The 12,485-nt window shown below is 23.1% G+C and overlaps 2 protein-coding genes across 2 annotated transcripts; one reads left to right on the top strand and one right to left on the bottom strand.

The window, feature by feature from the left end:
• The first annotated feature begins 7,986 nt into the window (after nt 1-7,986).
• LOC129605515 (adhesive plaque matrix protein 2-like) lies at nt 7,987-10,053 on the top strand. Its single transcript, XM_055515320.1, has 4 exons — nt 7,987-8,246; nt 8,400-8,545; nt 9,521-9,650; nt 9,716-10,053. The coding sequence occupies exons 1-4, from the start codon at nt 8,195-8,197 to the stop codon at nt 9,781-9,783; spliced, it is 396 nt and encodes a 131-aa protein (XP_055371295.1). The 5' UTR covers nt 7,987-8,194; the 3' UTR covers nt 9,784-10,053.
• A 198-nt stretch (nt 10,054-10,251) lies between these two features.
• Nucleotides 10,252-12,033, bottom strand: LOC129605507 (etoposide-induced protein 2.4 homolog). The gene is made up of 6 exons (XM_055515308.1): nt 11,865-12,033; nt 11,561-11,733; nt 10,983-11,500; nt 10,868-10,922; nt 10,723-10,797; nt 10,252-10,656 (listed from the first exon to the last, which is right to left on the bottom strand). The coding sequence occupies exons 1-6, from the start codon at nt 11,877-11,879 to the stop codon at nt 10,434-10,436; spliced, it is 1,059 nt and encodes a 352-aa protein (XP_055371283.1). The 5' UTR covers nt 11,880-12,033; the 3' UTR covers nt 10,252-10,433.
• Between the last annotated feature and the right edge of the window lie 452 nt (nt 12,034-12,485).

Genomic DNA, 12,485 nt, shown 5'->3' with positions numbered 1-12,485 from the left:
AATTACTAGAAAAAATGAAAAAGTATCTTAAACGAAGAATGCAGACATATGGACAAATATGTTTGCTAAAATAAGTTGTATTTTGAAAAACATATAGTTCCCCATCTATCGAAACCTTTTTCTGATGCGTTGCGGCACACTAAGTGCAAACTCAACGAGTATCCGCTTAGATTTTGCATATGTTCTGTTTTTAGTACGGGCCACCCTACTTTCCTGCACCATGATTCGCAACTAAATGCTTCTGTTTTAAACGGTACCGTTTCCCGAATTTCTGACTGTATGGCTTACCGAAAACTCGATCACCATTAAGTATTAAGTATTATTTTGACATGTTTCTCATCGAATAAAATTTTATCATCAGCTGGTTTAAGTAATTTTAATCTTGATCTTAATTACGGTTGTTTTCTTGTTCATTCGCTGTCTTTTACTATTTTTCTCTTTCTTACTGCAATATCTCATTCTTCCTCTACTCACATCATTTACTATTTTTTTAATTCCTGACTTCTAGTCCATGTATTTGGGTTACTTTATGGAAGGACGCATCTAACCTTTTAGAAATGACTGGTGCTCGAATTTACTAGCTTCAAGAAAGTGAGAGCAGAGCTGTTCAAACGAAAAGAATTATTGTTAAAACAAAATATTGAAAAAAATTATAATAATAAAAAATAAAAATTTTTTTTCGGAATATTCAACATATAGAAGTCTACTTAACCAAACTTGGCAACAAAATGAATTATATTTAGTAAAATGTGTATAAGACTATTTTTTTCTACATCTGCTTAAATAATCCGGAAATAAATATTGTTCTATTGTATGCCTAAAATTATGTATATGGTAAAAATTAAAGGCATACTTAATTGTTTAATCACAATTATTATGAATAATTTTATTCTTCTAAAGAAAAAGATTTTAATTATAAATGAATATTTTAGTAAAATTAATTTATGTAAAATTCTAAATACGATATATTCTATAATGTTTAGGTAATTAGACTATTATATAAATCAAATTAATTTATTTGTACAAATTTACAAATCCACTATTACTCCAAAATGACCATATTATTTAAATTTTTTTTTTTGGATTTCTTATAAATTTTAGCAATAATAGAAAACATTAAAAGATAATAAGAATACCGGAAATAACATTTTATTTGTCTACCAGTCTGCACACACACTATAGGACACACTATAGGTACACGATATAGGCCAAATATTTTGTTTCACTCATTAATTTTGTAACACAATATAACGACATACACGCATATACATATATTTACAATATGTATTTAAGATGTATTACTTTTACAAAAACCAACAAAAAAATAAAATGAGTTTCTCTAAGGTTTTCTAGGAATTTACAATAAAATTCGGAATAATTCATCTATTATTAATACGAAATTTTGAGATGAATTAAAAATGATTCATTCATTAAATTTGTAGAATAGTAAGCGATCGCGTACAATCACTTCGCATTGATTTCATTATTTGTAAAACCAAACCAGATGTACACTTCTTCTATATACTAGGTAGTATATTATATTTCAAATTTTAGTACTTTTAAAAAAATGAATGAATAATCGCTAAATTTTACTACAGAATGTAATAAAAAAAAAACTTCATGATGATAATGAAATTTTTATAACATTTATGACTTATTGTCGAAGATTTTCTCAATCATTCACTCCTATAACATAATAATGAAGAAAAAAATTCCCTTATATCTTAAATTCATTCATAGTTACTGCTAAGCTTTACAATGACGTTTTCAAGTACATGATGTATTTGAAATTAAATGAGAAGCAAATTAAGAGCTTTTTCTATTCGACCCACTTATTTATTTATTTATGCAAAATCTATATATATAAGATCTATATTTAATAAACTCTTTAATGTTTAAAATTTAAAAATATACTTTGCATAGTTAAATGCAAAAAATAAATAATTAAAAGCTTTCAAACAAAAGACAAAAAAAAATAAAAACTAAAATTACTTAACAATTATTTAGTGACGTCACTTTATATTTACCTTTAATTTCATGAATGAGTAATTCATTCATAATGGAAATTCCGTATAAAAAAACTATTTTTAATATAAAATTTTTCTATTACCGCATATTTATGCATGTAAAAAAAACTAAATAGTCATTATAACTGCAATTTTATTAATATAAACGCGATTTGCATTTTATCATAGTTCAATTATTATAATAGAAAAGTCTATAATTATTCATATAACAAATATAATATTATAAATTAAAATAAAGACTAAATAAATTAATACTCGTAGTTGATAGCGATGTTGGTTTTGATTATAAATCAAGTTCATGGTAAAATAAAGAAAAAGTTTCTCTAATTGTTTTCATTTTTTACAAAATGACTGTATTAGTTTTGTTTTATATTAAATACACTGAAAAAAAAAATTCGGGTCAAAAAAGAAAAATACATGGTGAATATTAAATATATGATACTCAAATTCTTACCATAATGAATATGGCCACAATTCCACACAATAATGATAATAGTACAATTTATGCTCATTTACTTTATATTTTTTATATTCTAAAATAAATTTGGGTTAATTTTAAATTTTAAAATTAAATTTCTTTTTATTTTTGACAATTAATTTTAACTTTTCTTCATAGATGTTTAATTATGACATTTACTATTTTGAATTGGCACCAACTGGAAATTCATTTTTAAGAAAATTTAATATACACAATTTAAATTTTAATTCTTTTTAAATTATTTCAATATTTCTTATTTAAATTTAAAGAATCAAAAATGCTACCAGCTCCTTTTTCGATTAATATATATATATATATATATATATATATTAAATCTATATATTGGTTTGGTTCACAATGTAACATTATACATATAATATAGATTGTATGGCTATAAGGTATGATGTTACATCGAGTATATCAAAAAAGGTCCATTTTGATCTCAATTATTAGATGTATAAATTAAATAATTTTTAAGCATTATGGTATCTATAATAAATTTTAAACAAATTATGGTATCCATAAATAAATAAATATATAATATATATATAACTTACTTCGCATATATATAGCTATATATATAAATATATATATGCATAAAAACGTATATACATATATACATATATGTATGTATATATATATATGTATATATGTATATATGTATATACATATATATGTATATATATATATATATATAAGTATATTATATATATATATTATATATATATATATATATATATATATATATATATATAGATATATATAGATATGTATATATGTATATATATATATATATATATATATATATATATATATGTATATATGTATATACGTTATATATACATATATATATATACGTATATATAACGTAAACATATATTATGGTATGTCATGTTTATTGTCATTATGGTATGTCATGTCATTTTATATTGCATAGTTTAACTAAACTCAAACCTCTGGTGGGCAAACTATGCATAGATAGATCCTGAAAATACTATCATAAATATATAGAAACAGCATATTTTGTAATACTTTTATCTAAAATGCTGAATATATAATTTTGACAATAATCCAAATCTTATTTTGAAATACTAATACATATTATGTATATATGGGAAAGGGATAAGGTATATATCCCTTCCTGTTTGATAAAAAAAAATATTAGTGTATACGTTTTGCAAGTTCACTATAGAATCATATAGGCTACATCATTTGAGTGGTTCATAAAAATTGGTCAATTTTTAATCAGATCTGCCGTAACTAATTATATATAGAAAAAAATTTATTCTAATTACCTTTTAATTCTATTAAAATTAATTATATATTTTATAATGTACCTATATATGTATATATATATATAATATTATAAATATTCATATTAGTAACTAAATTGACCACAAAAATATTAATAATAAAATACGTCATTATAGTTCTTAATTTCGAGAAAAATAATTGAAAAATTTTCTCGCCACAACAATTCGTGTTATGAATTTATAATTATTGTTAAAATATACTTCATACAAATGTATATATCACATGTATATACCAAAGTATTTGTATAATACGAGTATAATTTTATTATAAAATTATTTAATAATAAATTTAGTTTTAAAATATTGTGATCGCATAGACCTGCATTTATATGTAAAATTAAAAATACATATATAGTAAATAATGTGTCTCATATAATAGAGAGCTATAATATTGTTAATTCGTTCATGATTTGAATAAATAAATTGATACATGAAATTTCAGTGAATTTTATAGTTAACGAAATAAAAATTTCAGGTACTTTTACAGTATATTACGTATGTATGTGCATACAAAAAACATGGAAAAACCCAATTTTACAAAACGTTAATTTTTTTTTTTTCAAATCTTACTCGTATTTTCTGATGGAATCAAAAAATGATGTATCACTCATAATATAATAATTTGTCTAGGTAATTGCAAAACAAAAACAAATATAACAGATTGCAAAAAGGGAATCAAATTATTAAAATTCATAATGAATCACAAATAAATATTTTATTAATATACACACGATAACACGGTACATGATATTTTTTTGTTACTGAATTTAATAATAAATTCAATTTGTGCACCACAAACCAACAGAATTCTTATGCATATTACCCTAAACATAGGCAGTAAAAATTTTTACAATATTATGCCTATAATTATGCAAATATTTTTTGTTGCAATGCAAAATACACATTCTTATTTCAATGATATTTCATATATTTAAAATGAATTGAAGTGGCTGACTATATTCTTTTAAATTAATCTACATACCTACATACCTAATAGAAATTTAATCAATTTTAAATGATAATATTTAATTTTACCAAAAATTAAAGAGCAAATAATTTAATGCTGATTTTATAAAGAAGAAATCTAAGTAGACCATTGTAAAATTTACAAGCATATTAATAGAGTGTATTAGTAATAATTATTTTACATTTATCAATTCAGAAAGATTCAAATATGTATAAATATCTGCAATGAAGATTATTTTTTGATTACATTAACAATATGATGCAAAATATATTAACAATGTCATTCAACAATAAAATAAAATACGGAAGAGAATATTATGACTTAAATAACCTTTATAGTATTAATTATTATTATTATTATTTTAATTAATTAATAATGGAATGATCATATTTATACTTATATATTGCAATATAATTATAGAAAAATATAAAATGTTCACATATTACAGCAGACATAAACAAAAATTATTTTATGTGAAATTTTACGATAATAATATATATGAACATTAATTTTGGAAAAAAAATATAACTATTATAAAAAGACTAAGAATAATTATTGAAGAAATTTTGGATGACTGTTTCTATTGTAATATTTACAATGATAACCCATGTTAGAAAAAGATGGCTTTTGGAATATCCAAATAAATAATACGAGAAAAGCTGTAACACCTTTTATACTTACTATATCATACACAAATTGCTATACATATATATTTTTATGTATTTGAAAATTAGGAAATTTAAATATACATAAATGCATATAAATTTATTAATTATATATTTCAATCGTAATTATGCATACAGTACAACATTAATATATATTATGTATGCATATATGTATAAAAAACTGTGTTTTAATTATAAAAAAAAAAAAAACTGAATGAACTTAAGATTTTAAATTAAATTACATGAGGCTGATAAGATTTATTTTTTTTTTTTTTTTTAATTTAAAGATGAAATTTTCCATTTATAAATAAGTGAAAGAACTTTACAATATTTTTTAAGGAAAATTGTATATTGGATCCTAACAAAAATATATTGATACCGTAAAAATTTTAATGTATTTTCTTTCGAATATGTATAAATACCTATGCGTATATATCTTTACTTATCTAAGTATTTGAATACGTATGTTGTCCTTGAAAGTGTTCTGTACTCTCCTTGTAGCGTATAGCTTTATAATGTATTCTTCCTATATAACAATATTGAATGTATATGTATATGTTTTCAGTGCGATGATCTACTAGTCTGAGAATTCAATGCCATGCTACAAGTAGCCCATATAAATATCAAATTTCTGTTCATACTTTTGTATAGAAGAAAATTTTTACAAAACAAAAAAAAAAAATACTTTTCAAAAATTTCAATTCAATATGAAAACTTTTATTTTTTAATAATTTTTTGTGATTTACATACATACATATTTTTATTGATTTTATTAATTTTAATTTATTAATTACCTCTTGTTTTGTTTTATATAACACTCTTACATACATATTATCTAATTTTGCATTACGGTGATCATTAACGTGCTCGTAAATTATACCGCAGTCCATTATTGTCTTTAATTCTATATAAAAAAGCGATCTTAAGCTTAGCTAAAAAAATGAAAATAAATTCAAAATCTAAAAATAAAATTGATCTTGGTCATATTTAATAATAAACATGCTATTTTATAATTTATAATATATGTATAAACATATATATATATATATAGATAATAATGCAACATCTTGTTCATTATTCTACTATAAATATGTGTACATTATACTCTAATTCTGTGGCTGTGCCTTCTTTTTTGAACTTAAATAAATGTGAGAGCATTTTTTTAATTTTTTTTTTTGTTTTCATTCTTTTTTCTCGATAATTAATGTTCAACTGAATTGAAATCAATTTTTATCGCATAAGGCTATTTGCCCTTTCTTATCACATAAAGTTACAAACATAAGTAAATATATACATACATATATGTATATAAAGTGAATTCTGCTCCTTCATTATTTTACATTTTGTTAAATATTTAGATAGGTCTTTGTGTTATAAATTTTTTTAAACATAAATATAAACATACATATGCGTAATATAAAGACGTATATTTTTTGTTTCTTCATTATGTGACTATGTATGTACATACGTATAGTTATAGTGTACAACGGAATTCTTTATTAAAAAAAAAGGAATTATTTAAAAATGTTCACAGTAAAGTTTCTGTAATACCGTAAATAATATATTTAAGGACACTTATTATACATTTGATTCATACATCAGAATTCAAATTGTAGACGGAATACATAGGAAAGATCCTGGGGCGTAGGCAAGGGGGGGGGGGGGGGGGGGGGGGGGGGGGGGGGGGGGGGGGGGTACATATCAATCAATATTTAAGCTCTAAAAATTTATAATTGTATTCATCCACCTTTCTTTAAATAAATACATATGTCGCGTTAATTTTAATTAAATATATCGTATAACTTTAAAAATTTTAGTAAAATTTTTCTTATACATGCCAATAAGAAAGGCTATTTTATATTTGCATTAAATTAGACATATGTATGTGTGTATGTAAGTAATGAAAATGTTACAATGTTAACTTTAGTATATTTAATAGATGCATTAGGAATAAGGTTTTTTAAAAATATTTTATTAATTAATCAGAAAAGTTTATCTTATACGTATGGTCATAATGGTTCAGTTTTAATAAAGTTAGTTTAATCAAAAATTATTTTACAATATTATTTTGGACCGGAGCTCTTCCCGGAATCTTTTGTGACCCCTATATACCCTTAAAATATTATTACTATGTGTAGGCTACTGACGAATTGCAATATAGCATTCACTTCAAGTAGCGAGACTTCCATTCCATTAGTCTTACTTGCACTTTAAATTTACATAATATTTAATTAGTTATATCTTAATTAAATTACAATAGGTCTTCATTGATTTCATTTTATGATCGATATTAAATAAAAAAAACTCTTCTATTTTTCCAAATTTAAAATAAATAAGAAAAGGAAAACTAAAAAAGTTTTTTAAACCAAGTTATAATTTTTTTCAATGAAAATACATAAAATATTTGTATACAGTGCGAGAGCTCACGAAGTGCAAAGAACTTTTGTTTCAGTCCATTTTATTATTTCCACTTGATAAGGTTTTAAATTAAGAAAGAATTTTTTTTTAATATAGAAAAAGAGTTTTTTTTTTTTTTGTTTTACAAATTTTGTATTAAATTCTGTATTTAAGAATAATATTCTAAATGAACTATAATATTTTATAATTTTGTTAGTTACTTTAAATTTAAAAAAAAAAATTTTAGCATAAAATTTCATTTTTTCTAATTTACAACATAAAAAAAAAAAACAAATTAAAATTCATAACAAAAATAAAGTCATTGCTAAAGTGCTAAAGATACAATTATGATTAATACAAAATTATTACTTGGAATTGTGATAATTACAGTGTGTTGTGGTATTTAAAAAACTTTTTATATATACAGTTCATATATATATTTGCTTATGCGTTTCTTTCTATTAAGTGGACCTAATTAAATTCTAAATCAAATATTTTTTTTTTTTAATATATGTATGTAATTTATTTTTTATTTTTACTATAATATTACAGTTTCGGTTATTTTATGCTGTGATCCATCTAATCCAGAACAAACACAGCACGGATGTCGAATTGATAATGGTGCATGTACATGTTCATTTGGTTGCAAATCAGAATTTCGTTATGCAAACCGTAAAGAATGTCAGGATGCTTTAAAAGTGAGTAAAATTAAATAGATTATAATTTGATCAAGATGCAGTATTAATTGAAAATTTTCTAATTTTTTTAATACTCATGTATGAAATACACACAACGGTGGGTTCTTATCAAAAGTATTATAACATTAATAAACTTCCGTAACTTCATATTTTCCGGTTTAACAATAATTTTTAACGTACTAATAATCTTATAAACTTAAAATAAAAATTTAGAGTTTATTGACCTAGAAATATTTAGTATAATAATTGAAAATTATTTTATTTGCGACGACCAAAAAAATATATTTTTTTTTTTGAATAATTTTCATTTTTAATTAAATTTTTTAAACAATAAAAATTTTACATAATTGTATTTAAAAAAGATGCTTTGAAACATACACCATCCATATTTTATAAACTATAAAAACGTAATGTGTGTATGTACATACGTAAATTTAAATATTTATCGAAATTAAAAATATTAGACAATATTTTTATTCGTCGCGAACCGCTAAATTTAAAAATAAATATATTATCATACTTTATCAACTGGGCCAATGATTACAAATTTTGAAATAGATTTTTTAAATGTTTGGTTAAAACTAATAAAATTTTTTAACCAAATTATGAAAGCAGCTTCGCGCTTTTTGTAAATTTTTATATTATTTAACAACTGTTAGCTTTTACTATCAGGATGCAAATTTAACACAATACCTTAACATTATTCTTCAAATAATACATTATACAATACCAAATCTCGCATAAATGTGTATTATTTAACATGGTACAAATGATTAAAATAAAACCTCATAATTTTAAATTGAATCACAATGATTAATTGACAATATTGTGAAAAATGATACAGTTAAGATTTTTTTTCAATTTAATTATTATTATTAATTTATTTTTAGAATTCTTATAATTATTAAATTAAATTAAATTTGATTTGATTCATTATGTATATTACATGATTACATTCCCATAAAATACTTTTAGGGAACATCAAATGACGTATGTGGTCGCAGACCATGCTTAAACGGTGGCGGTTGTACACAAATATCTGGTCCACCCGGATACAAATGCAGATGTTCTGGAACAGGATATTGGGGAAGTAGATGTCAAAGACGTAAGTTGTTTTTAACAAGCCGATAACACAATAACATTTCTTTTAAATTGAAATTCTTATATTAGAATGTCCGAGAACTGATGATGAGCAGCAATACAACACAAAATTTCCTCATGAATGCGTGGTGATATAATTTAAAAAAAAAAAACTTTGTATAATATTATACATAAAATTTTTTTTATTTTAACAAAAATATATTTACCAAATTTTATTCGTTAGGACAATCGTGTAAAAGACTTTAAATTAAAATAATTGTAGAATTAGTTGTACTATTAAATAAAATGGTTCTAAATGTAAAATCCAAAAAGAGAAATGTGTGCATACATACTATATGCAATAAATATACTTATATTTTTTTATAATTACATAATGAAGAACTTTGAAATATGTATGCAGCAATAGTTTTTAATTATCATTTCAAAATCTGTTAGGATAAAGTGGGAATAAATGAAGTATATTCTTTTTATAATTTATTTGATTTCGAAAAAAAAGTGGAGAAAACTTATTTATTTTTTGATTTCTGGAATACAATATATATAGCTTTAATAATTAAGTACTGTTGACTTTCAAAACAAATTTTCCTTTAAATTTTTGTAAACGCTTTATTTTCTCCGAAAAACAATTTTTAAAATAAAAAAAATATACATACTTAAGACCTTAAAAACATTTTACTACTTAAAGCAATTAATTATAATTTATGTACAAAGCAAATGTATCGGACATGTAAATGTTTTCGGTATTCAAAAAATTTTCAGTCTGGTGTACATGTTGAATATTAATTTACTACCGAAAACTTCTATGTGATAATGTTCTTGAATTTCTCCTATCATATTCTCTCCTCTCTAATATTTCTGGTGTATTAGAACGCTCATGATGATTTAATTTCAAATTAGTTAAATTTTGTGAATTTGAATTTATGTTGGCAGTTTTCTGAACTTTCACAGATTGATTAATTAATAAATTTGATATTGCAACTACAGGTGAAAATAATTTTAATGGAAAATCACTGCAAATATGTATTTCATGATTAAAGAGATTTTAAGTAAAAAAAAAAACAAATAAAAAATTATACCATGATCCCGTAATGGGTTGAGCATCGGTTGCACTTAAAATAAAAATTGGAAATGCCATGGAGAATATACAACCGCTATAAAAGGAATAAAATTTCAAAATCAATTGAGTACGAAAATCACTTAAGTGTATAAAATTGTATTTACCTTAAAACGAAGGAACTTGTAATATTTGTGAGTATTGTAAGAGGCATTCCAAAACCTTTCCAAATTAAATAAAGTTAACTCAATGTATATCAATGTATTTTAAAAAAAATCTTACCAAGAAAATATGGCCAATTACATTCGATAAAATTTAATCTTTTATGTAATTCCCAACCCATGTTAACCCACTTGTATTCAAAAGAATACAAAGCATACAAAAATGCTAAATGAACATAACATAGTGTAAGTCCAACGTATTGAAATGGTAGGTATGAAACTAAAGTACTTTGACACAAAAATAACATTTGCACAAATAAACTAAATATAAAATCAGCAATTAGTTTACTAAAACTTGGTATCAATTGTGGTCGTCCTTTCCTAAATTTATATACGGAATCTGCTATATCTTGAAACCATAAACCATTTACAATTTTGCTCAAAATAAATATTGGCATAACATAAGCCATTCCAAACACAATTGACAAAATTGAACTTAACCATTTCCAAACGACTTCATCATTAATTAGAAATTTTATAACATTAAGCACCCCATATTGGAATATAAATATAACAAACCAAGTACAACCGCCATTTAGCATACAACATTTCCAAACTTGCCGCATTATTTTTGGTTCGCTAAAATTTTATATTAAAAAAATTTTTAATATAATTTTTAAGATAAAATCAAAATTTTACTTTTTTTTGTTTCTACTTTGGGTTTTTTCCCTTTCGGTGATATTACTGGCATCAGATTTTTCAATTGATTTGGACTCTTGCATTTGTATTCTCATTTGCCTGTCTATAGAAAATACTAGTACACATCCCTTTATACTGTCATAGAATCCTTGAAGAAATGCTGAAGCTATGACCTGTTAATCAAGATACATAAAACGTGAATTATTGATTGTACCCACATTCACAATCATATTAAAATTTACGTATGTACGTATGTATTATTTACATATTAATTACAAAGTGCTTCTTCATTCTCAAAACTTACTTTAAGTGCATCCATTTTCCTCTATTTCTAAGTAAATATGAAAAAACTTTTGATAAAAATAATTAAAGTAAATTAAAGAAATTCTAATTACAATTTTTCAAAATTAAATAAAACACATTTTTGATTAATTGCGACTTTATGGTACTAAAAATCAAAACAAAGAACAAAGTTGTAATCAAAATCAGATGGCACTGACAGTAAACTTCTGTTTTTATTTTAACGTGGTTTCCAAACGTTGCGTACTTTTACCATATATTTTTAAGTTAAGTTAGCACATAAGACGAAATTTAAACGAGAGGTATTTGAAATCGTTTTACTTTTTTGCCGATTTTTGGGCATAGAAATTTTTTAGATCATATAAGTTGTGTATGTACATATATAAAATCATTGATGAAGAAAATTGTTTAGGAGGCAAAGCATATTGTAATCTTCTTTTTTGCAGAGAATATTCTATGTGCAATGCACAATAAATGGTAGGTTCACAAAAATGTCAGTAATAAAAGCAAGGCAGGGATCTTAGATTCGCTTCGTTTGAAAGAGACTTAAGACCTCTGTCTCACGCTTGCTCCAAAGAAAATTAATTTAATAAAAAAGTTAAATACATATGTATGTACACATATT

This window comes from Condylostylus longicornis, unplaced genomic scaffold (genome assembly GCF_029603195.1).
Source record: "Condylostylus longicornis isolate FDR11 unplaced genomic scaffold, ASM2960319v2 ptg000002l, whole genome shotgun sequence".
Taxonomy (NCBI): Eukaryota; Metazoa; Arthropoda; class Insecta; order Diptera; family Dolichopodidae; genus Condylostylus; species Condylostylus longicornis.
This window is presented reverse-complemented; position numbering and strand designations above follow the sequence as displayed.